Source organism: Neolamprologus brichardi, chromosome 3 (assembly GCF_056152115.1).
Source record: "Neolamprologus brichardi isolate AB-2024 chromosome 3, ASM5615211v1, whole genome shotgun sequence".
Classification (NCBI taxonomy): Eukaryota; Metazoa; Chordata; class Actinopteri; order Cichliformes; family Cichlidae; genus Neolamprologus; species Neolamprologus brichardi.
In genome coordinates this window covers 60,921,563-60,948,419 of record NC_142106.1, presented here as the reverse complement: position 1 = coordinate 60,948,419, position 26,857 = coordinate 60,921,563, and the positions used below count along the sequence as shown (strand labels likewise).

Below are 26,857 nucleotides of genomic sequence, written 5' to 3'. Positions count from 1 at the left end.
CTTAACTGCCTCTGCTGCCAAACAAGCAGCTGATGTCCTTGAGAAGAAGCTGAAGAAGTCTTCAACAACAAATACAGGAAGTGGACTTTCAAATACTAGATTCACTTTAGACTCACACAAGAAATGACTCAACTAGCTGTGTTTGATTGACTCCTTTGACTATTTGAAAGGTCAGTGTGTGTCTGTACACAGACTGTTGTGTTGGACTATTATTCAGTTGTGTGCTGAATGTTTTCAAATGTCTGCATCTCAGTCCCAATCTGCTGTCATCTAAAGAACAAAATGATGTTTCTATGAGTCAAAAAGCTCCAGATGTTGTCGGGTTCACAAAGAAAACAAAGATTAGGAACTTAAACACAAAGTGTTTGGAGCCAAAATGTTAGCAAGCTGCTCTTTTTGAAATGGCAGAGGTACAGGTGGAGCTGTTGTAATGCTGGCAGAGGGTGTGTCTTAGTAACTCTGTGAGGTAGAACTGGATCCAACATTGTGGATGTGTTGATGTTGGAGCCATTAAGATTCTCTGGCCACACTGTAGGATTTCCCTTTGATTCACTGCGGGGGCATTTTGGAGTCTGTCAATGAAACTCTTCATATTTGTGTTTGACACCAGTTTATAGAAACAGAGAAATGTGTCATGCTTTTGTTCGGCCTCCACAAATACACACATTTGTTCATTGGTTGGACTTTTTCTACAATTTCTAGTTCTACAATGATCTGCTGTATCGTCCAAAATAAACTTCTGAATCATTTCCAACACTTCAGCAGATCTTTAGTTTGGGCAGTACAGTACAAAATAACACATATTGTACTATACTGCCCACTTCCTGATCTTATTGGATCTGTGTGTAAGGTTGGTGAAGGAAACACATGTTTACTGAGTGAATCGCTGCCATTAGGAACTAGTTTTTATATCACAGCCTAGAAATCACACAGGACCATTTCTGCAAGTGAAAAGTCCTAATTGGAGGAAAATAATTGTGTAGTTTGTGCGACTGCTGTTTGTAAATGAAGAATTGTCCCAACTACATGTGCTGCTGACCTTTGACCTTTTCTTTAGTGCACAGAGGAGTCTGTGGAAACATCCAGAACTGAGGCAGTGCTACAGATGTCTTCAAATAAAGTGGAGTATTATCCATGTTTTCTATGGATCACCTCCAATATCCTGATCTAACGAGCCCCCTTTTTGTGGATTTTAGAGCCTCTGACTTTTGCTGCGTCTGCGTCTCATTTCAAGCACAAGAGCAAGAAGTGGATGAAGAAATGGGGCGAGTGGGGTCAGTGTAGTGCATGTCAGCTGTGCTCACACATGCTTTCACAAAGAACATGTGTATTCATTGGCAGCATTAAGGTGCACTTTAGTCTTCATAATAATAAAGTATTCTGACTTTATTCTTCTGAATCCTCACAGTCATGTTGCAGCTCTGCTTTGCTTTAAGAAAATGTTCTACCAGGATGTTACTTTCCTAAACGTGTTCTCCAAATATTCCCAAAGACTTTGTTCTAAGTAGTTCTACATGATGAAACATCCACACTGAGTTTAAGAAGGACACACAAACACCATCTGTCCTTTCATCATGTGTACAAACGTGCTCAGATGTCAAATGTACCATGAATGGATGCAAATGTGGATTGTTCCAATAAAATGAACAGTTTTGTAAGTGGATCACAGTTTGAAGCTCATTGAAACCTATAAGAACATGTTATTCAAACCAACTTTATCCAACAGGAAGAAGCATCAGGGGAACAGGAAACATTCAAACATGTTTACTGTAAGAACTGCACAAAGGAAGGAAACACAATCCTACACACGACCACTTTAAAATGGACATTTAGCTTTTCAAACATCAGGGAGCTGCAATAACAACACTGTGCCCATTCTGATCAGACTGAAAGATTTATAGAGATTTATCCATGAGCTGGAAAAGGATTTGATATCAACATATATGCAGATTAGTAGGAGCATTTTCTTCATATTGATTTAGAGTTCAGTACTAGGAATATGTAGAATTAACATCTGTGTACATGACGAGTGATGAAAATTCAAAGTCAGGCTTTCAAAGGACGTCAGAATTGGTGTCTCTATCTGTGACTGTCCCAGAGGAACCTACCTGAGGGATTATTAAAGATCTGTCTATCTAGAAAGACTTGCATTGATCCACAGTGTACAATTCTTTCTAATCTATTAACATCTTCCTCCAAATCCTGTTTCTGCTGCATCAGAAGGGCTCAAACCTCCTGCTGTTTCTACTGGACCATAAATTCTACTTTATGATGATCTTCAAAGATAAAAACGTGAGTTTATTTGTGAACTCTGTGAAATGCGTCTGATGTTTAGTTTGAACCAATCCTGTGTCAGCTGCAGCCACATCATTGCCACGCATACAAATGGGTGCGTTCCTGTTCAGACCTGCTGGCTGTCAATGGGCTTCATTCCATTTCAGACTGCCGGATCAGATAGTTTATCCATGTCCACAAATGTTTGGCTGCATATTTGTATCATCTATATTTCCAGTATTCATACAGCCTATATTTCATGTGGACTCCAATCTGCCACCTGCCATCACGTTTTCAGGGTTCATTCAGGTTTATGCAGCGTCAGCATTAATGTCACATTTAATCAGACACATTTACATTACAACCCCACTACAACCATTATCAACATTTTACATTACATTATACATCTGCACTGATTTAAAGTATTTTAACCTGATTCATTTTTTCCACCCTAACAGTTCATTCCTCAAATCAAACAAGATATTTGACCCGCAAAAAATGTACCAACAAATAATTTTGCAATAAAATATTTATTCTTCAACTTTTACAATTGAAATCAAACAAGTGTGTTTAAGAGTGAAACCAGAGTGGAAGCTGCTCCTATAGAGTCCAACCCAGGCTAAAAGGAAGTTGAGTAGAGCAGCTTCATCAAAGTGTTGGCTCTCTGAACACGGTGCAAGATCGCCATCTGCAGGACAAAACTAGTTTTTCATCGTACTGCATCCAACATACATTAACAGTCTAATTTTTTTTTCAAAGTAGTGTGTGTGTGTGTGTGTGTGTGTATATATATATATATATATGTGTGTATACATATATATATATATGTATGTATATGTGTATATGTGTATATATGTATATATATGTATGTGTGTGTATACATATATATATATATATATGTGTATGTATGTATGTATGTGTATGTATGTATGTGTATATATATGTGTGTATGTGTATATATATGTGTGTATATATATGTGTATATGTGTATATATATATATGTATATACATACAACCCTGCGTCACATCTTCTTATAACTGTATTTTTTTCTTGTCTTGTAAATTTGCCCTCAATCTTTTATTTTTTTAATATTATTTTAACCTGTGATTGTGCAGCATACAGCCCACACAAAGTTAACGAGTGGCTTTGACATGTAAACAGTAAACAGTGCTCCATGTAATACTTGGCTAGATGGCAGTAGCGTGACTCCCAGTCAGCCTTTGACCAGTCCAGTGTTTCTGTTTCAGTCATTTAAACATTGTGATATCCAGATAAGTGAAATACCCTCCACAGAACAGCAGCATGACTACATGATTTCCCTAATCCGGCGATACAGGAACAGCCGACTGTCTCCACTACTCCACTTTCTCTTAGCATTAGCCATGCTAAGTGTTTAGCTTGATTAGCGCTCTGGCTCGGCTCTACAGCTGCTTTAAGAAAAATAAAGTCGTCTTGTTTGTTGAGCAGTACTTTATCATTGTTGTTGCTGTGCAGGTAATTATACGCCTCGGTGCTCTTATAATTACACAATTCCTCGCCAACAACGCCTTCGGAAAATACAAGTCATTAATAATGTGGATGTAGCTAACATCGGGCCATAGTTTAAAGTCATCTACCGTGAGAAGTGACGAGCGAGGCGCTGCTACTGAACTGTTCTTAAAGATTTTTAAAACATCTCTACTGTCTATACACCTTTAATGTGTTGCCATTTACACCAGGTAAAAACACCTGATTCATTCCAGTTTCTCTGCTTTCACTTTGAATCATGTCAACATGAAGCCTGGACGTCTGTGATGAACACACTATCAGCATCACTGACATATTTCATCATTTAAAAACACTTCCTGTCACTGTGGTGGTTACAGTGACATCATGCAGTTTGTGCTTTGACCTCCAGAGGGCGACAAATCAGCACAGACAGAGAGCTCCATTCAAACTTTGCTGCCATCAGTAATAATTCTTCAAATATAATCATCAGTGTTTGAGCAGTTATGATATCAGGGACAATCTAGACATGTGTGACAATACTGAACATGTCACATGACACACCTTAAACATCATGTGATCCACTCTCAGTCTGCACTTTCATTCATGACTTCAACAGGTTGAAATGAGCTTTGAAGAAACATTCAGTGAAATAAATATTTCATGGATTCATGTGAGCAGCAGATGAACTTTTTACCAACAACATCTTCAAAAACAGAGTCTGAATGAAGCTCAGATGTTGATGCTGCTCACTGATTGGACGGTTCAGCTCTGCTCTCAGTCTTTACTGCACAGGTGAAGGTAGAAAGTGTGACTGGATTTATAGACTGGAAACAGAGAAACATGCTGAACATTTGAAGCTTTGCAGCAGAAATGTTCATGTTACAAATACAGCAGAGCTGATCTGGGATCAGTGTGTTCACACCTGCAGCTACAACAAGGTTTCATGTCTCCACACGTCAGCATGTGAACTTTACTCTGACTAAGTCTGAGCAGTCAGACGGCATATTTTTAAAGTTAACACATCAGCACACACAGAGCTGAGCCCCTCCCACCTGTGCTGAGTTTCAGGTGGAGTCCTGCCTCCTTCCAGGAAGCAGCTCACCTGTGTGTCCGTGTTTAGTGTCCAGGTGTGGAGTGGAGCTTGTTGTTGGTGTGTGAAGAAACTGTAAGTTTGCTTTGTTTCCTCCTTTAACAGTTTGTCTTTAGGAACTTTACTGTTTGTTCAGCTCATGTTTGATTTCTTCACACAACAAACTGTGTGTGTTTGTATTTCCGGTCTCTCCATTAAAGTCAGTGTGTAATGTTTTTCTGGCTAACATCAGCTGTGTGCAGCTTAGTTCAGCACAAATCTGCCGCTCCATAGTTCACGGTAACGGACTCACAGCTGGACCAACGAGGCCGAGTGTGTCCACCACTCTGAGCTACGTTCGTGTTTGTGTACTTGTAGTTTGTACTTTGGTCCTGTCCAAATTCATGGGCTGCTTCCTCCTGAGGCCGCATTTGTAGACCGATTACGTCACAGCGACGCGCCAAAGGCTGTCCAAATTCGTAGACTCCTCTGAATGCAGCTGACAAATGCATCCTCCTTTTCCCCGAATTTGAAGGATGGGTCGGGTGTGTCCTTCGTGGCCTACCATATCCCAGAATTCATAGCGCGGCCCAGCCAAACTCCAGTTTCCAACAATGGCGGCAGCTACTAAGTTTTAAAATTACTCATACTAATCCTTCTGGGTCACAAAATAAACTTTTAACATATTTTCAGGTGAGAAAGTAGCTGTGTAAACATCAAATATCTGCTCGGTTTATCAAGATATTGCATATTTGCAAAAGTGCTTCGACGTTTTCGGAGACGTCTGTTACCCACCAGCTCGATAGCTAGCCGGGAGCTCGAGGGTTACTGATGCGGCCGAGAATGGCGCAACTCCCGGCACATCATTTTCAGATCACCGCGGACTTTCGCTACTCGGGTTAAACGTAATATATAAGTCACTTAGACAACCTAAAAATGTTATTGTTTGGCTTTCTTCAGTGTTTTCTTTGTCCGTGAGTAAATCGGTTTGGCTGAGATTAAAGGTATTAGATTAAATAAAATAAAACTTTATTAATCCCCCAGGTGGGTTCCTCTGGGTTTTTACACAGCTGACTAAACGTCAAACAGAAAACTAATTAAACAGAAGTATGAGACAGTCGAGAATTTACGCAAGTGTCCTGTTATATTTTAGATAGCAAGGAGCAGACGGCCGAGTTTATTAAACTCCACTGAGACAGCGGTGATGCAAATCAGAAGGCTAAACCGTCCAATTTCACGGCCGTTTACTTCCGGCCAACCCGACCTTCTGAGGACCCGGCCCACGTAGACCGCGAAGGCCGGGTCCTCAGCAGCATGCAGCCCATGAATTTGGACACAACTTTTGTGAGTTCACTCAGAGCCCACAGAGGACGCAGCGTATGTGATGACGTCACAGCCCTTTACCTCCTTTACTGTCACTGTGATTAATATTTAAACACGACACTAGACACCTGCAGAGCTCTGATGCTAAGCTAGCCACACAGCATGCTAACACTAAGCTAATGCTAAGCTAACAGTAAGAGTTCTTACAGACACGAGTTAAAAAGCTGCTTTTAGTTTGTGATCAGAGTCCAGGACTGAGAGCAGCAGCAGAGCTGATGGATGATGAATTACTGGATGGAAGAAGCTTCTCATTAGCAGTGAATCAGTGTGTGTGCAGTTCTCTGCAAACTCAGCAGGAAGAATTAGTGTGAAGCTTTAACTCTGCTGATCCTCTTTGAATCATGGATCAGCTGAAATGTTTAAAATGTTGTTCACACGTGTTGAACTGACTGAAGCTTCCAGTCACAGTGAATCAGTGTGTGTCAGTGAATGCATCGTGTGTGCTTCAGGCTCCATCTAGTGGACTGATAGTAGAGCAGCTGATGGCAGCTTCCTCTGCCTCACACTGCTGTCTGACTGCATTCAGCTGACACTGAGATGAAGCAGGAAAGAAGCAGCTGATATTTGGACAGCACACATGATGGAAAGGAGGATTTCAGTTGATGTGCACATGAATGATTTGTGTTTCCTCTGCAGGTGAAGGTAGAAAGTGTGTGTGAGCTGATGTGAATTGAGCAGCATGGATCAGTGTGAGGACAGAGAGGAGGGAGTCCCTCCCTCTAAAAGCACTCTGTGTGGGGAACATGAGAGCCAGACCAAAGCTCAGAGGTGAGATGACCATCTCTAACTGTCCATGACTCTTCTCCATGTCACAGCTCAGCACTCACATCACTGCTCCATCATTATTCACAGGAACCCACCTGGACCTCCACCCAGCTCTGTGTCTGCTGCAGAGAGGTGAGCTGTTAGTAACATGAACTCTCTGATTAAACTGCTTGATGTTGTTGGATATAAACTGCAGTACAAACATGTCGTTCCCTCAGTCCCATTTAAACTGTCTTTTAAAACAAGCCTTTGGTTTTTAAACAACTGAAAACCCACTTCAGCAAACAGGAAGTGATCAGATCGTCCGTCCACTTCCTGTCAGGCCCTGCAAACATTTCATATTGAAGAAAAGTAGTTGATATCTCACATTTTTACTCCACCACATTCAACCATTTTGACATTTTAGGCTACAGCATGAAACTCTTGTCACATGACTCCTGTTATGTTATAGAGTCATGTGACCACCAGGGAGGGATTTGTATGGATGAAACACATTCAAATCAATCTGATTCATTAATGGAAACATTTATGGTGTAAAATGCACCAACACTGAAAACGCTGAAGATAAAAACACAACAAATGAAATATGAACAAATCGAGGCTTTGAATACACGTGTGTGTGTTTGAGACAAAGAGATAAATGATTGTGTGTCTGTCCTATTGCTGAATGAGGATTTTATTGTAGATTTTGTGCGTGTACACTTTTGACCACGAAGGTGTTGAAAGGGCGTAAAACAGTTGGAGGCACAAGAGTAAACACTAGTGCTGTCAGTAGATTAAAAAATGACTACATAATCTCACAATTTTCTGTCATTAATCGTGATCAATCACAATTACTTGATCAATTACATTTTTTCAAATTTATATTTAAGCTTGTAACAGACGTTTACACCATATAATGAAGTAAATGCAGAATAAACACAAAGAATGTTAAATGCTTCAATTCAAAGAGACTTAATAGTTTTCTTCAGTCTTTAACTCAGCTTCTCTCCTGTAAATACAACTTTGTAACAAACATATATACTAAAAGCTAAGTGTGCACTAACATATAATAATATATAATCATTTATAATCTATATTACTGCTGTTAATGAAAATGTTTAATCAGACTCATCACAGGGTTACTGTGGATTAATTTGGATTAATCACGATTAAATATGATTTTTAATGTAAACTAATCAAATTTCATTTCATGAGCAAACAGACTCGAGAGAAAAGGGCAAATTTACACACTTAACATGTTTATTGAACGACTCTGTAAACATTGATTAACCTCCTGAATGAGCCGACCCCCCCAGGGACAGTCCTGCATGCTAATGATGGGCTCTGCTCTGTACGTGCATGATTCTGTCAGCCACAAACTCCTCAGCTGATCCTGAATCTGAGCCCATCTGTAAAACAATCATTTTCTTCACAAGTCTGTGGAGGTGGCACTGATCATGCAGCAGTCTAACACACTCTGTCACTCTTCTTCAAGTCTTTGACACGAGGAACCAAAACTATGTTATTAACAATATTAACAGGTCTGCAGTTTGTCCACTTGGCAGTTGTGTCATCAGTGCTTTGCATTATTGTGATATTTTAAGCTGGAAGTGCTTCGGTGAAAAGAAAATTCCTTCTGTCACAATGTGCAGAATACCTCATGTTGGTTGGCTGGTCCGCCTTGTTATTTTTTTAATACTCAAACTTTCCATCAAGAGGTCAGTGTGCGTTTATCATCTTCCATATTGAGCTGATTGGTTCAGCTGCCCGTCACTAACAGATGTGCTGCACATCTGCACGTGTGCAAAGGTAACTCTACTTGGACAAACTGCCCGAAGTGCGTTGGTAGAAACATTTCAGGGATTTTGAGTCGTTCTGCACTCCAGATGTGTCGTGTTAAAGATTTTTTTCATGTTAATCATGATAACAGATGAACCACCTAACCCTAACCCTAACCCTAACCCTACATGTTAATTTTGACAGCACTGTGTCACGTAAAGGAATGTTATTTTTCTGTCACTGTGTTATTATTCACATGCACAATCACTATTTCATCATTACTTCATTAGTCTGCATCACTTATCATTATCATTATCCGGTTATCATCCTTATTATCGTGTATCATTTACCACTTAGTATATTTTCCAGAGCACGCAGAATCAAACACATTCACAGTAAGTCAGATGAGGACGCTGAACTTTCGGTGGCCTGGACCAACAATCTTACACAACAGCACACTCGTCTTACACAGTGGATATGACTATATATGGAAAACATCTAGTTTCTTGTCCGGGAAAGAGTTGTTGTTGTTCTGAAGAAGATCATGTCCAGGAATTGTTCTGACGTCATAAAGGCTATAAAGCTTTCTGTTTTGGGGATGAGCGGAGAGACCGGCCCTCCCGCACTGTATAATACAGGTGTGTTTAATAAATCACTTTTTGGACACTCCCTGGGACTCTGTCTGCGCTTACTTTTCCTTCCAAATCAAAAAGAACCATTACATTTTGGTGCCGAAAACCCGGTTTGGGGGGAAAGAAGACGCGCTGCGAGGGAGCGGAGCTCCTGGGGGGTGCCAAAAGACGGGGGAAACCAGGGGGGACCGACTGAGTGACAAAAACCGCGGTATAAAAGGTCAGTACCACCTGTTGAATAATTTTTATCCAAAGGTACTAAATGGGAAGTTAAAACTAAATTGAATGTTCACTCAGGGGGGCCTTCTGCTGGGTTCTGTCCGTAGTGATTTTATTTAATTAGGATAATTAGTGGTAAAAGTTTGATAAAATTCTTTCAAAAGTTATTGCTGTTTATTTTAGGGGGTTTTCTGTGTTTTTGTGAGGTTTTTTGTGGTGTTAAAGCTAAGAGGCTTGGTTTGTGTGCCTTAAGTGAGAGTGTGGAGTTAGCTGCCAGGCACTCTTTAAGGTTAGGGGAACTCGGACTCATTGGGTGGTAGAAACGCGGTTTCGGGCGTCAGGTAATAAAACTTGAGGGGCTGAGAGTCCCCAGGGACGCTTTTAAATAGTGTATAAATTAACCTAGACCGGGGTGAGACCCCGTAGAGCACAGTGTTCAGCGTTTAGCAGCGACAGGTAATTTGTGGATTGCACAGTTACCCCTGGTGGCGTCCAGGTAGCTCGGGTGGCCTCCCGCGGGACTTCGGACACCCGTTAAAGGCCAGGTAATCAAGGATTACCTTTTACTGTGCTGTTTGGCTGAAGGGTGAGACCCGGCCGTGACTATTAACGTGGGTGACAGTGAGCTTTAAGTAAAGCTGAATGCGTGAGGTTGATTCCTTGACGCAAGACGTGGAGCGACCTGTCAACCTGCGGGGAGCGGTTTTAAATTAATTAGGGCTTAGAAATCTGACCGCGGCCGGTGAGGGCGTTCCCGACGCGGGGTTATTGATCATCAAGGCTGGTTCTGTGGACCAAGGTGAAGCCTGGGCTTAGGGCTTTTAAATTAGTCAAAAATTCAGGAAAAGTGGTATAGAAATAAAAAGAGAAATGAAACACGATAAGCTGTTCTGGCAGGCAGCGTGTTTATGTCTATACGGGCCCGTGTATGTAAATAGTGTGTAAATACCGGTGTAGAAGCGCTTATATTGTTTAAAAGCTTGCATGTATAGGCTTGCTGTTGTGTGTGGTGGAGAAAAAAAGAAAAGCGTCTCTGCCTCTCGGTCTCAAGCAGCGGCAAAGGAGGGGGCTTGGTGAACCCTGCAGTGTGTGTGTGTGAGGAGAAAGAGACAAAGGGGGGCAGCGCACGTGCCCATCGAGTATTAAAGGAAAAACTGTTTTTCTCTATTTGTTTAATTGTTCAACTCAGTTAAGTGTACCGATACAGAAGTGATAAGAAGTGATAAGGAACTAGTGAATAATTTGTCTTGGCATCTGGCGTCGTTTCTCATGTTGATACAGGCCTGTGTATATAAAATGTATATAAAATAAAGTGTAAATCGGCTGTGTAAATGGCTTATATTGATTATAACTGCGTGTGCTGTGAAACTGATTTAATACAGAAGCTGAGTGTATGAGGATTAAACAAAATAGTGTATGTTTGTGGTGTGTAGAAATCGAACTGTGAAGTCAATTGGGGGGTGGAGTTTGGTTTTATATTTTTTAGAGGAAGAGAAACTGCGGTATCGAGTCTGTGGCGCAGTTTGAAAATTTGCGAGGTGCACAAGAATGGATGGCACCCGCTCTGTGTGCCGTCTAGGATGTTGTCCAGAATAAGCAGAGAAAGACGTGTCTCACAGAGAGTTTGAACGGTACTGCGACAAGCAGGAAGTGAGTGTGAGCCAGCCTCGAGGGGCGGGTTCACAGGCGGACCGAATGAGGAGTAAAATGTGTGTGTCTCTGTGAATGAAAAAAGGTGGGGGCCGAGTGTCCAGCCTGTGTGTGTGAATTCCTGGATGACAACAGGAGAAGTAGATTAGTTGATTTTCTGTGAAATAATAAGAGAAGAAATCCTAGTGATCAAATAGGAGCAAGTGAACTGAAAATAAATAAAGGAAACTAAAATAGTGAATTAGTGTTAAGGTGAAGATAAATAAATTGACAAGATTAACAGTGACTTTAGAGGTGATCAAGTACTCAAGGAGGAATGGAGATTTGATGGCTGACTGTATGAGTGAGTAAACAGGTTAATGTGTGCGTGTGAAAAAATAAAAGAAAGAAAAGGAACTAAAATAAACAAAGAAAATAAAAGTGTGGAAGTGTGAGTGAGAAATTGTCTCCAACTGGGGAAGCAGTGATGCTAGAGGTCACGTTAGTCCCCTGCTGGACACAAAATGAAAACATAATTTGGAGTGTTGTGGACGAAAATAATTAATAAAAACATCAAGAAGATTTTTTGTGTTTGCGGTTATGAACAACTAAAAATTCACATTTGGGGTTTGAAGTCAGTAGAGTTCAAAACAAAATAAGTAGAGATGTGTTGTTTTAGGAGTGATGAAAACATCTGCAGTCACAATGAGTAATGAAAGTCTCTCAGTCTGTCGTTTACAGGTGGGAAACGGACCTGGATCAATTCTCCATGGGCAGCAGTCGGAAGAAATTATAGGTTAAAATCATTAGAAATAAAATAAAATGGAAACACCCAGCCAGAATTTTTGGCTGAATTGTTTTGCAGCTTCCCATCCTCATCCTGAACAAGCAAGCTCCAAGGAAGTTAATCTCTCCCTGAAGACATAGAGTGCAGTTCCAGAAGCATGAGTATGAACATCAACAATGGACAGAAGTCCAAGAGACAATACCGGAGTTCTGAGCAGAGAGGTCCAGCAGCGCTGTGGGCAAATGGCATCAGAAAGAGAAGACCCACCATCTAGATTGGAAGGATGGAGATGCGTTTCCAGCAAGCTGCAACCTCACTGTGTGTGAAGGACCTTTGAGGAGACTGTCTGAGTTTGACATTTGCCATGTTTGGAGCAAGATGGCAATGAAAGAGACAGTGGGACAAAGAGATACACGGGACAAAGCTGAAGAGAACTGACTGCTATTGGACTGAAAAGTGGGAGAAAAGAGCGGAGAGAAAAGGAGCACGTGATGACTGAGGCTGCTGTTTTGGTTTGGGGAATTAAATTGGGTTAAGGAATCCGGGGAGACAAACGACTGCCTGGAAGTGGAGGGTTGACACAGTGTCCAGACCACCACAAAAGGGGGAGGAAGACAAGCACTGAGGTATGCAAGAGTACTGTTAGAAAAATGAAGAGATAACACCACACATTCACATGATATGCACTAGAGATAACACAAAATCATACATGAAGTGAAACACATTAAAAGAGGGCATTTGTAGAAGGGGTTAACAACACACAGTGTGGTTGCCGATGGTAACCTGCAAACATTGGGGTTAGCTGTGCCTGACTATGTCAGAGTTTTTCATTTAAGATGTTTCTGAAACAAACTTAGGAGTGAACGGAGTGTTTTTGTTTCAGAAAAAGGGGGAAGGTACATAAAAGGATACATAGAAATAGAAAATGTATTAACCCGACTAACACACACACACACACACGCGATCAGCTCACTAGGATCAAACACAAGTTTAAGAAGGTAATACTGTTACCAGCATCCTGTCTGGTTTATTGAGTGGGTTGAGAACTGATACATAGATTGATTTAGGATTATTTTGGGGAAGATGATAGCAGGGGTGAACAGAATCCTGCACCCAGAGTTTAAATGAGTGAAACTAGCAGATTTTTTGTTTTGTTTTGTTTTGTTTTTGTTTCTGAAGTATGGGGAAAGTTTTACCATGGCACCAAGTTTTAGATTTGGTATTTTTTCACTTATAAGAGTGACAAGTCCTAAGACTGGGTTTCTGTATTTTTATTTACTTTTGTTTTTCAGTTTTATCTTTTATTTTTTCATTTTATTTTTATTTTATTTTTATTTTTGGACAGTGCACTGATTTTGTTTGTGAATTTCTTTTCTTTAAGCAGATCTGCACGTTGGGAATTAAAAGCGCTACACGTCGTCCAGAAAATGGTTGCAAGTGAGTTTCTCCACATTAAAATGGGCTCTGGAGAAAGCCACTTATTTGGGACAATTAGAAAATGAGAGTCCCGGCCTAAGAAGGATTCAGCGAGGTAATCCGATCTAAAGTTCTTCTTTTTCTTTTTGAAATGACGTCATTTTGCTGAGGGTGGAGATCGAATGCGACGATGGTTTCCACTATCAGCAAAGAAAGAATGAATGGATGAATGAATGGAAATAAAACAAACTGACTGACTGGTAAAAGCTGACAAAAGCTGATAAGACTTGACCACGACTCAAGGTTAACCTCCACCTAGACAGGACGAAAGGGTGGATGAATTTGTGTGTGTTTCTTTTACAGGAGCAGAAAGATGACAGCAACATCCGAGGTTGCGTGAGCTGTGGCCTACCGATTTAACTTTTATATGCCACTTTCTGTGTTTGTAAATTTACCAGGGGTGTGTTATTCATGGGTTTGTGTTGTGTGTTGCTCACAGAGGTAACTGTGAGAAAGTGTGCACATCTGCGCAGCGCTAACATTTGCATTTTCTTCTCTACAGCATTACAGTTCTTCGTGTGGTTTGATCATGTGATTTACCACAGGACAATTGATTGACGTTTGGTTTTCTACTACAGGGTTTCTGGGCTTATGTGTGAAGAAACTGTGTTTATAGGTTATGACGCCTGATCACCGGGATGGTCAATGTGTGTTGCCAATGTTTGTTTTGCTTTTGCTAAGGGTGCATGTGGAGGAGTCGGTAGAAAACAAACAAGTGACATGAGGAAACAAATAAGAGATGCAGTGTTTATGGACTAGTTCAACATGGAGCTCACTAGCTGGCCACTTTTTGAGCTCCTAGTGATAAATGGGTGGAGTGACATTGCTTAAGGAAAGTCACTGAGTAAATTGTGGAGTACATTGGGATGATTCATGATCGGGGACAAATTATGGTAATAATAGTGAGTTAATGATTGGAGAAAACCTGCACATGATACTTGTCTGTTATGCTGAATGCTTTATTGCTCTCAGGATCTATAGTTGGTTGTAAATAAGAAGTTTGATTTAACAGATTTGTTTTGCAGGATACAGGCTCCAGGTGGAGCTGGGAGTTAAACAGGCTTAACATGTAACTGCTGACTAATGTTTTTACACCAGGGTACAGGTTGGCAGGAGATTGTTTTAGAGACAACATTCTTGTACATGTCTCATTGGGGAGTTGAAACATGGAGGAAGCCATGTGCAAGAGGAGGTGAGTATTATAAAGTGTAAAGGTCACTCCTCGGGGACTGGCATGGTGGCCAGAGGAAATCAGGAAGCCGATCGGGCTGCGAAAGAGGCAGCCGGCTATAAAGCACTACGGCAGATTGTGCAAATAAGTGTGGAGGAAGAAGTAGGAGTCAACATGTTAGAGGAGGCCAGGAAGGCCCAAGAGGAGGCGGCCCCGGAAGAGGAGGGGGTCTGGAAGAGTCGAGGAGCATGGGAAGAAGGAGGTCTCTGGCGAGGACCTGACGGACGACCGGTGTTGACCGCCAACCTAGCGGAACAGAAGATTGCAGAAGTACATGGGCTTGGCCATGTGGGTGTGGCCCAGATGGAGAGACATCTGTGCCATTGGTGGCATTCCTTTTTGAGGGATATGATTAAGGAAAAAGCTAGGACGTGCCTGATCTGTGGGAGGCACAATCCGAAGCCAGTGATTAAACCAGAGGCAGGTAAGTTCCCCATTCCAGAAAGACCAGGGGAAGAGATTGTCATTGATTTCACTGACATGATTGATGTGGGACCGGGAGGAGTCCGGTATTTGCTGGTGAGTGTGGATGCTCTGACGGGGTGGCCCGAAGCGTGGCCAACAAAAAGGGAGGATGCAAAAAGTGTGATTAAGTGTTTAATCAATCATTACATTCCCCGGCATGGTTTTCCTAAAAGAATTCGCTCAGACAATGGAACTCAGTTTAGAAATAAAGATTTGGCAGAAGTAGAACAGAAGCTGGGGGTGCAGCACCGATTTGGGACGGTGTATCATCCTCAGTCCCAGGGGAAGGTGGAAAGAATGAATCTAAACCTGAAAATAAAATAGCTAAAATTTCTGCTCAGACGGGGCTAAATTGGGTTGCAGCCCTGCCAATTGCATTGATGATAATAAGATGTTGTGTTAATCAATCCACAGGTTTCACACCATATGAGCTGTTGACAGGACGACAGTTTCCAGGTCCATGGACAACAGTCCCGGCGGAAGAAAGTATAAAAAGTAATAGAAAACATGCTGAATGTTGGAAAGAATTAAAAGCTCTTGTGTCTAGTTTCACACAACAGGTTGGAGTGGGCGTGAATGCGGTGGACAGGTCCCTCCCCGACGCCAAGGCGGTGTGGCTGAAGGTCCTTAAGCGAAAGTGGAGAGATCCGAGGTGGACGGGGCCATTCGAGGTGACAGCTCGTACCACCAGTGCGGTTCGGTTGAAGGGAAAGGGTGAGACCTGGTTCCATTGGTCTCAATGCGCAGTGGCGGACGAGAGCTTACTCGAGATAAGCTCCACCCAAAGTAACACGGGGGGAACATAGAGGCAGAATAATCCTCTCCCCCTGTGCAGCGGTTCTCCCCAGCAGTCTACCTGGGGAGACGAAGAAAGAAGAGGAGCGTCACGCGCCAAGCATCAATCCATTCCAGGCTTGTGATAGGCTAGGGCTCTAGTCTGAACCAATTGATAGTTTAAAGCAGTCGTAATAGTTTTGTACGTTAATCGCATATTTTTATACTCATAATTTTATACTCTTATTACGAAGTTTGAGGTAAAAGTAAAAGAGCCTGGGGACAGTGATCATGAAACTGTGGGAAAATTGGAAAATAACGGGGATATTGGGGTTGATAAGTGTTGTAACGTGTTTGTTTGTTCATTGGCAGACAGGTGAATTGCCCAGACGCAGAGGTCTATCCGCTCCAGAGTCCAAACTGATCGAGTCGTCGAGAAAATTCAAGCGCGAGGTTGGCTCAGGTGGGAACGATGGGTGTCTCAAAGCCAGTGGGGGAGTCGAGTTTGGGTATGTTAATGGGTCCACGACAGCATTCACATTCGATGTGTGTGAGGTAATTAGATGCCCAGGAGACGGTAGCAGCTGGAGAACATATAATGTGTGGATTTGTTATCACCCTATGGTGTGCTACCCTAAGTCTGTGTGGGGCCCATCAATGGAAGGAGACATTTATGGTTATATAACGGATCAGTGGTGTTCTTGGCAGGATGTGGTTGCATGGACAGGAGTAGGATGGCAGCCAACAGTTCCACAGGCCCTTGAAGGGATAGCCATTCAGAGAGATTATTCTGTTACACATAACCCTGTCACTCTCTCCCTAGGACCGTGGACTAGACTTCCGGAGGCAAACTATGACGGAGGTGCGTTCTATTTAGTAATAGGGGTAGATAAACCAGGGACAGATCCCACAGGGATAATTCGGGTGAACTTATTCAATCCAAGATCTAGACCGGTAGGGAATGACACGGTAATGAATCTCACAGAGCAAATGGATCCCTTGGAGACAGTTACTTACCAGGACTCAGAAGAGACATGGTTTGTTGCCACAGATTACACTAGGTTAAAACCTCAAGAGTTAATAGAGCGTGCCACAGGTTTTGGTGATAGGAATCTTTGGTTAGATTGGGTGGCTCAAAATGCTAAGGAGCAGGAAGTGGTTGATTGTGTTGCTTGTGCTACAGCTAGGCCTCGTCTGTTCACTGAACCCGCTCCTTTGTATCCAGAGGATGAGTGGGGTTATGATTGTATGCTGAGATTAACTAGAGAGGCAGTGAACACAGGTAACTGCACCACTTTGTCAGGATTATATCCGCCAATTGATAAGCGTACGCAACCAGGTTCATTCACACCTAAAAAGGATAATTATACATGTTTTGAGTTCTCTACAGACAGTGTGAGATATACGTTAGGAAGAATTGATCCAAGCTGGTGTCAGAGGACAATCCCAGGCAGGACTACCAATAATGTAAGTGACCCAAATACTATTATAGGCACCTGGGCAAGGGGTGGGCTATATTATTATTGTGGGCAGTACACCCTTTTGGTGCAGGTTCCACTGGGGAGTGTGGGAACCTGTGCTCTGGTAAGACTAGGAGCACCTTTGATGCTGATAGGAAATAGAGTAGAGACAGTTCCACAGCAGGACACTGGTGTGTTGACAGCCAGACGTAGGAGAAGTATGAGAGGTGTGCACAAATATGACCCGAGATGGGACTCACCAACCTGGATTGACTCAATAGGAGTTCCCAGGGGAGTTCCAGATGAATATAAGTTAGTTAATCAGATAGCGGCCGGTTTTGAAAGTGTGTTTTTGTGGAGAACTCCAAATAAAAATGTTGATCGCATTAACTATGTTCATTATAATGTGTTGAGGCTCTCTAATCTCACTAGGGACGCGGTAGAAGGCCTGGCGGAACAATTGGGACCGACGTCGTTAATGGGAATCCAAAATCGCATGGCCCTTGACATGTTGTTGGCTGAGAAGGGTGGTGTGTGTGCCATGTTTGGGGACATGTGCTGTACTTTTATACCCAACAATACGGCCCCAGACGGTACGGTTACTAGGGCGCTTGAGAGTCTGGAAATGTTATCTAGAACCATGCATGAACAATCAGGTGTGAACACTGGACTGGGAGACTGGTTTACGTCTGTCTTTGGGCAATGGAAGAGTGTTATTATGTCTGCTATGTTTTCTTTTGTTGTTTTTCTTGCTATATTAATGATCGGATGTTGTCTCATCCCTCTGGTCCGGCGAGTTTTAGTAAAGATGCTGGAGAGAGCCCTGAGCTCGGGCTCAGCTGGTTCAGCGGCGCCTGAGTCGATGATGCCCTTGAAGGAGATTGTAAGCTGGAAGGAGGAGTGAGACAAATCCTGGTGTAAGTTGGTCTCGCAAGCGAGCCCAAGAGGAGGAGTTGTCACGTAAAGGAATGTTATTTTTCTGTCACTGTGTTATTATTCACATGCACAATCACTATTTCATCATTACTTCATTAGTCTGCATCACTTATCATTATCATTATCCGGTTATCATCCTTATTATCGTGTATCATTTACCACTTAGTATATTTTCCAGAGCACGCAGAATCAAACACATTCACAGTAAGTCAGATGAGGACGCTGAACTTTCGGTGGCCTGGACCAACAATCTTACACAACAGCACACTCGTCTTACACAGTGGATATGACTATATATGGAAAACATCTAGTTTCTTGTCCGGGAAAGAGTTGTTGTTGTTCTGAAGAAGATCATGTCCAGGAATTGTTCTGACGTCATAAAGGCTATAAAGCTTTCTGTTTTGGGGATGAGCGGAGAGACCGGCCCTCCCGCACTGTATAATACAGGTGTGTTTAATAAATCACTTTTTGGACACTCCCTGGGACTCTGTCTGCGCTTACTTTTCCTTCCAAATCAAAAAGAACCATTACAACTGGTAAATCCTTTTTAATGTTCTTCTGTCAGATCATTGATTAGACTCGACTCCAAATACGAGACTCAGAAAACTCAAATGAAAACTCAAATCAAACCAATGAGAAAAGGACTTCTTGTGTGTAGAATGAAAACATATGGAAGTCGTCAGGTTTCAAACACTCGATGAATCTACTGCACAGTTACATTCAGGGACCTTTGGCCTCCTGAGAGCATTAGTTGATGGTTCATCACAGTTTTACCTTCCAGTGAGTGAATTTATCAGTTTGATGAAGTCTCAAAGTTTCCTCTGAGCTTCTGCAGCATCATCACTTCCATCACTGATGAAAGAAAGTTCACAGAAAACAGAAAATATATCTTCAGAATCTGAGAGTTTAAAACTTGACAAAGTTGATTCAGATGAAGTTATTTGAGCAGAAACTCCTGGATCTTTATCCTGTGTTGATCTAATCCTTCATGGTTCCTCCACAGAGTGGACCAGCAGAGTTCAGAGGTTCCCAGTGGTCAGTCTGCCCAGCAGCATCAAACACAGCTGGACTTTATATTTATGGTCTGTACATGTACAACAACTACTGTTACATCTGTTCTGTTCACAGTCATCTCCATGCTGCTCTTTGTAGACCAGTGGATTGTCTGTAGGGCTGAGAACAAAGTACAAATACTTCATTACATAACCTAATTACTGTTTTCAGGTATCTGTAGTTTACTTGAGTAGTAACTATTTTTTACTTTTACTCCATACATTTTTAAACAAATATCTGAACTTTCTACTTTTTAAAAGTAGAAACATCCTCCAAAGAGCTGCTTTCTTTTTTACTATTACTTTTAAATTTAATGAGTACTTCAACTTTTACTGGAGTAGTTTTTAATAGTAGTAGTTGTCCTTCTACTTAACCAAAAGTACAGACTTTGTGTACTTTGCTGATTTTTACAATGATTCAGTTCTGATTCACAAATTCAGTTTTGAGAAATATTATAATGATGATTATTTATCTTGGATTTCACTGTTGAAAGAACCTCTAAACCTTGTAAAGTAAAAACATTTAATTCCAAATGATTTGAGTCTTTCTCTGCAACTACAAACTCCGTGTAAACTACTTTGGTATAAAAACAAAGCTGAGACTTCATCAGAGGTGTAAACATCAGGTTAATGATCCACACTTTGTGTTTACATGTTTTCATGATTATGTGATTTCACTCTGATTGGTTCATTCGTAAATATTCTGTTCCAGCTGCTGGAGGACAACATCATCACTTTTGTGAAGAACGAGCTGAAGAAGATCCAGAAGGTTCTGAGTCCAGGTTACCCAGAATGCTTAGAGAGTCAGAGGGAGGATGAGGAGGAGAGGAGGAGCAGAAAGGCACTTGTGACAATCACAGTGAACTTCCTGAGGAGACTGAAGCAGGAGGAGCTGGCTGAGCGTCTCTATTGCAGTAAGAGCATTTCTGTAAGCGTTTAAGCTGATTGATGAATACAACAGTCATTAAACAACCACTGTTGTCCTACAAGACCCTCATCATACTCCTCTGGCAGAGCTTCAACTGCAGTCTGAGGGAGACTGGTGCTCTACTTGCACTGTGTATAGTGCAGGTGGAGCACTGCTGACGTCGACAGAGAATATTGTCGGGCGGTGGAAGGAATACTTTGAGGACTTCCTTAATCCCACTGGCTTCCTCCTCCTGTAGAAGAAGCAGAGTCTGTGGATGAGGGGACGACTTACCTGTCTCCGGGGGCGAGGTCCCTAAGAGAGATAAATGACTCCTTGTTGGGTACACTGTAAACCCGAATAAGTCCAGTGAACTCAACATTCATGAGGAAACTGATTACATAATAATTTTTAAGTTAACTTACTTAAAAACTATAAGTTCACTGTAACTTAAAAAATATGACCTGAATAAGATCAAAGAATTGAACTACCTCCAACCTGTAACTTAGTATTTAAGTAACTTACAAAGTTTAATTTCACTAAACTTGTATTTTTTATTCTATTTGAACTTTATTTCATTACTTTACTAACTTAAATATTATAACTTATATAAACTCTAATTACCTATTAAAGCGCACGCTAAGTGTAACCCTTCATAGACAGGTTCTTTCTGTAAAGAAAAAAAACTGAGACAGATTTGCAATTGCAAGTTTATTTATAACCACCTGCACAAAACTTTACATGCTTCTGCGTTTGAACATGTTTTTAGTGCTTATTGTACAACTTGTACAGTGAACATTTTAAACAATATAGTGCTTCAGCGATTTCTTTGGCTCTCTTTTAAAATTAATTTTGGAAACAACATAAAAATGTATCAGCCTGATGCTGTTATAAAACTAATAAAAGGCATTTTTATAAACATTTAAACAAAATAAATAGTCTCAGTCTACTCTTTAGCTTTTCCCTTAAACTTCAACATAAATAGTATTTTTATAACTAATAATATAGTGCATCATTTTTTTTCTCCAGTTGTTCCCTTTTAAAACTTGTAAAAATAGAAACATTTAAAACGAAAAAATATGTATGAGCATTTTCTTCCACGTTTTCATTATAAGACTAAGTTAAATAGAACACCCACCATATAAAAAAAGGTATCTAGAGGCATGTTTGTCTCAGTCTATGTCTCAGGCTATGGGGAACAGATAGCAGCAGATGTCCTAAACCTACAGAACTTTGTATGAAACTTTACTACAGTTTAGTGCAACTAGTCATGCGAGGCATCAACTTCAGTGGAACAGTTTGAATTTTGCCAGCAGTATAGTGCCAGCACCTCTACGTGCTACTCTGGCAGTAAAAGATTGTTTTTGAGGCGAAGAAGACATGGTTTCAACTGTTTACCATCCTCAAGGCCCATCAGGAGTTTCTGGATGAATGTGAATGTGTTAACCAGGTTTTTTGGATAGTCCAGATGCAAGACATAAAACAATCCGAACAACAAGACAAATGCATCAGCCCACTTGGGAATGTCGCCTACCACAAGCTCATCTTCCACTACAGCTGCTGCACTGACCACAACAATATTAAAATACAATAAAAAAATAACTTACCTCAGAGCTTGGCAATAACTGTGTTTAATGCTCAAATCCCACTTCAAGCTGTTCGAACAAAAAGAAAAACCACAACTCACGTTACCATGAGACAGCTAGCTTAGCCCACATTTACACAGCGGCGGTTATTAGATTAATATGTAAAACATATTTCGCCAAAACGTAACCATTACCATATCACAAAGCTTATGGTGAAAATAAGTAAACCACTGGAAATAACAATTACCAACAACTGGTACGTGGCTGCCACTGGCGTTTTAGTCTCAATTTAGGCTTGCATTAAAATAGTGAGCAGTTAGCTCCAAAATGTGCGCCGACTCGTCGACAAAAAACGTGAGTTTTTCAACCGAAATGACTCAACACGGATGCAACATTCCTCTGGTAACAATCGACAGCAGCTCAAAGAATAATAAGGTTGTCTTTCATTTTACTTACTTATCTTCTTGCTTTGCTTTTCTTCACTTCGCTTCGCTTCAGACCTCTGCCATCTTGAAAACTTTTCAGAGTATGTAGTTCAGGTTCACGAACATACGCCATGATGTCATCAAGCCTCTCAACTTAATAACTTTGACACGAAGGTTTTATTTACTCATAACTTTCTATTCTAAGATCCCTTAAGTAAAAGTTAAATCTGCTTATAATTTTTAAGGTGTTTTGACTTGGTGGCTACTTTTGATTTCTATGATTATAAAACTTTTGAGCCTATTGTACTTTAGGGTTTACACTGTAGAGCACCTGGGGTGGATGAGGTTTCCTGAAGACTCTGGATGTTATAGGGCTGTCTTGGTTGGCACGCCTCTATACAATTTTGCTAGAGGATTTCCTCCGGTACCCATTTTTAAGAAGGGGGTCCCAAGGGTGTGTTCCAAATATAGGGGGATCACACTCCTTAGCCTACATGGGAAAGTCTATGCCAGGATGCTGGAAAGGAGAGTCCGTCTGAACCTCGAATGCAGGAAGAAAAATGTGGTTTTCATCCAGGTTGTGGAACACTGGATCAGCTCTTTATCCTCTCAAATATACTTGAGGATGCATTGATGTTTGTCCAATCAGTCTACATGTGTTTTGTGGACCTGGAGAAGGCATTCAGCAGTGTCACTCTGAGTGATCTTTTGGGAGGTATGGAGTGTCTGGCCTGTTGCTAAGGGTATTTGGTCCTTATACACCTGTTGCAGGAGCTTGGTTAGCATAGCCAGACTTGTTTCCAGTGGGTGATGGACTCTGCCCGTGTTACTTTTGCCGCAGATTCTCTTCGTAATTTTTATGGACAGAATTTCCGACAAGTAGCGGAAGGGTTTCCCTTGGGTGGTCTCAGAACCTGATCTCTGCTTTTCGCGGATAATGTGGTTCTGCTGCCCTAATCAGGTGATGGCCTCCGACTCGTACCAGAAGGGTTCATGCCTGATTGTGAAGTGGTGGAAATGAGAATCGGCACCTCCAAATCTGGGGCCATGGTCCTTAGCCGGAAAAGGGTTAAGTGCTCACTCCTGGACAAGAATGAGTTCCTGTCCCAAGTGGAGTTCAAGTATCTCGGGGCCTTGTTAACAAGTGACGGGAGAACAGACGGATTGGTGGTACTGCTGCTGCAGTGATGCGTACGCTGTACCAGTCCGTCATGGTGAAGAGAGAGTTGAGTTTAAAAGCAAAAGTCTCACTTGTCGATCTGCATCCCTAACCTCACTTATAGTCATGTTGTTAGTGACCAAAAGAGCAAGTTTGCAGATACAAGCGGTGGAAATGGGCTTCCTCTGAAGGGCTGCTGGCTTCTGCCTTAGTAATAGGGTGAGACGTTCGGCCACCTGGGATGGCCTCAGAGTAGAGCCACTTCTCCTCCACATCGAAAGGAGCCAGTTGAGGTCGTTTGGGTCTGACAAAGATGCCCCCTGGGCACCTACTAAGTGAGGTGTTCTGGGCATGTCCCACCGAGGCAGACCCAGGCTTGTCTGGGAACACCTTGATGTTCCCCCAGACAAGCTGGAGGAAGTGGTCATGAAGAGGGTTGTCTGGGCTTCTCTACCTAGGCTGCTGCTTATCCCTGGATAAGCGGAAAAATATAAATGGATGGATGACTAGAACATTTGTTATTGTCTTAAGAGATGGACCAACATGTAGCCAAATATCCATGCTTTAAAAAAATGAGACGTAATGTTTTGCATTCTTTTCCCAGAACATTTTCCTACGGTATGTCAACGTAACCTTAAATCTGCACTGAAGAAGAAGTTCCAGTGTGTGTTTGAGGGGCTCGCTAAAGCAGGAAACCAAACCCTTCTGAATCAGATCTACACAGAGCTCTACATCACAGAGGGAGGGACTGCAGAGGTCAATGATGTACATGAGGTCAGACAGATTGAAACAGCATCCAGGACCAAACCAGACAGACCAGAAACAACAATCAGACAAGAAGACATCTTTAAAGCCTCACCTGGAAGAGATGAACCAATCAGAACAGTGCTGACAAAGGGAGTGGCTGGCATTGGGAAAACAGTTTTAACACAGAAATACACCCTGGACTGGGCTGAAGACAAAGCCAACCAGGACATCCAGTTCATATTTCCATTCACTTTCAGAGAGCTGAATGTGCTGAAAGAGGAAAAGTTCAGCTTGGTGGGACTTGTTCATCACTTCTTTACTGAAACCAAAGAAGCAGGAATCTGCAGCTTTGAAGACTTCCAGGTTGTGTTCATCTTTGATGGTCTGGATGAGTGTCGACTTCCTCTGGACTTCCACAAAACTACAATCCTAACTGACCCTAGAAAGTCCACTTCAGTGGATGTGCTGCTGATAAACCTCATCAGGGGAAAACTGCTTCCCTCTGCTCACCTCTGGATAACCACACGACCTGCAGCAGCCAATCAGATCCCTCCTAAATGTGTTGGCATGGTGACAGAGGTCAGAGGGTTCACTGACCCACAGAAGGAGGAGTACTTCAGGAAGAGATTCAGAGATGAGGAGCAGGCCAGCAGGATCATCTCCCACATCAAGACATCACGAAGCCTCCACATCATGTGCCACATCCCAGTCTTCTGCTGGATCACTGCTACAGTTCTGGAGGATGTGCTGGAAACCAGAGAGGCAGGACAGCTGCCCAAGACCCTGACTGAGATGTACATCCACTTCCTGGTGGTTCAGGCCAAAGGGAAGAAGGTCAAGTATGATGGAGGAGCTGAGACAGATCCACACTGGAGTCCAGAGAGCAGGAAGATGATGGAGTCTCTGGGAAAACTGGCTTTTGATCAGCTGCAGAAAGGAAACCTGATCTTCTATGAATCAGACCTGACAGAGTGTGGCATCGATATCAGAGCAGCCTCAGTGTACTCAGGAGTCTTCACACAGATCTTTAAAGAGGAGAGAGGACTGTACCAGGACATGATGTTCTGCTTCATCCATCTGAGTGTTCAGGAGTTTCTGGCTGCTCTTCATGTCCATCTGACCTTCATCAACTCTGGACTCAATCTGCTGGAAGAACAAAAAACCTTCCAGAAGTCTGAAACAGGAGAATCTGCAGAGAAACACTTCTACCAGAGTGCTGTGAACAAGGCCTTACAGAGTCCAAATGGACACCTGGACTTGTTCCTCCGCTTCCTCCTGGGTCTTTCACTGCAGACCAATCAGACTTTCTTACGAGCCCTGATGTCACAGACAGGAAGTATCTCAGGAATCACTCTAGCAACAGTCCAGTACATCAAGGCGAGGCTCAGTGAGAATCTGTCTGCAGAGAAAAGCATCAATCTGATCCACTGTCTGAATGAACTGAATGATCGTTCTCTAGTGGAGGAGATCCAACAATACAGGACTTCAGGAAGTCTCTCCACAGGTAAACTGTCTCCTGCTCAGTGCTCAGCTCTGACCTTCATCTTACTGTCATCAGAAGAAGATCTGGATGAGTTTGACTTCAAGAAATACTCTACTTCAGAGGAGGCTCTTCTGAGAATGCTGCCAGTGGTCAAAGCCTCCAACAAAGCTCTGTAAGTAAACATGTTGTCATCGCTTCATTGTTAAAATCACGGGAAATAAATCAGAAATGCTGAGTTCAAAGAGCACTGTAATAGTTTTTTTTAAATAGTGAATTAAATGATCATCAGTCACTCAGTAAATATATGGTAGTTTTAATGTTTCACTCCAGCATTTCTAAAACACACTTTGTTCTATAACTCTTATCAAAGGACAATCCAGACCCAGCCTATAAGAACATGAGCACTGATGCTTCAGCCCCTCTGACAGGTTTATTATCCTCAGCTTGTTCACTTGTCTACAACTCCAGGATTTTGGTTGTTTTATTCTAAAGCACAAACTTCAGCTACCAGACTTCACCTACATCTTTTTCTGATGTTCGTAATTTAAGTTCAAGTTTGTATCTCACTTTCAGTGCACACTCTCCCTTTTTAAATATAAATCTCTGCTGTGCTGTCATGTTTTTATCCCGTATGGAGGGAGAACTTCGGTCTTCATTACTGAAATTGCCTCTAAGGTCGTGTTTCTTGTCAGTAACCATATGTAACTGTAAAGCTTCCATAACCAGTGTTCCCACAGAATTACAGTGGGTTCACTCTGGGTCCTCTACAGTTTTCTCCCACTGTCCACAGACATGCAGTTAGATTACCTGGTGATCTAAACTTCATGCAGGTGTGAGTGAGAGTGGTTTTCTGTCCCTCTGTGGGCTTAGTGGAAGAGAGTGGATGGATCTCTGCTTTGTCTTTGATATATCCTGACAGCAAACATTCTCCATGAAGTCTGCATTTTCAATTCAATTTAATTCAATTTTATTTATATAGCACCAAATCACAACAAAAGTCGCCTCAAGACACTTCATAGATACAGAGAAAAACCCAACAATCATATGACCCCCTATGAGCAAGCACTTTGGAAACAGTGGGAAGGAAAAACTCCCTTTTAACAGGAAGAAACCTCCATCAGAACCAGGCTCAGGGAGGAACGGCAATC

At 42.0% G+C, this 26,857-nt stretch overlaps 1 protein-coding gene across 1 annotated transcript in view; it reads left to right on the top strand.

Annotated features, from left to right (window-relative positions):
• LOC102777248 (NLR family CARD domain-containing protein 3-like) overlaps positions 1–26,857 on the top strand; it is a 1,099,208-nt gene that overhangs the window by 581,662 nt on the left and 490,689 nt on the right. The window contains exon 13 of the mRNA XM_087837885.1: positions 24,254–25,453. Coding sequence (XP_087694011.1) covers positions 24,254–25,453 — 1,200 coding nt within the window. The remainder of the gene's footprint in view (positions 1–24,253; positions 25,454–26,857) is intronic.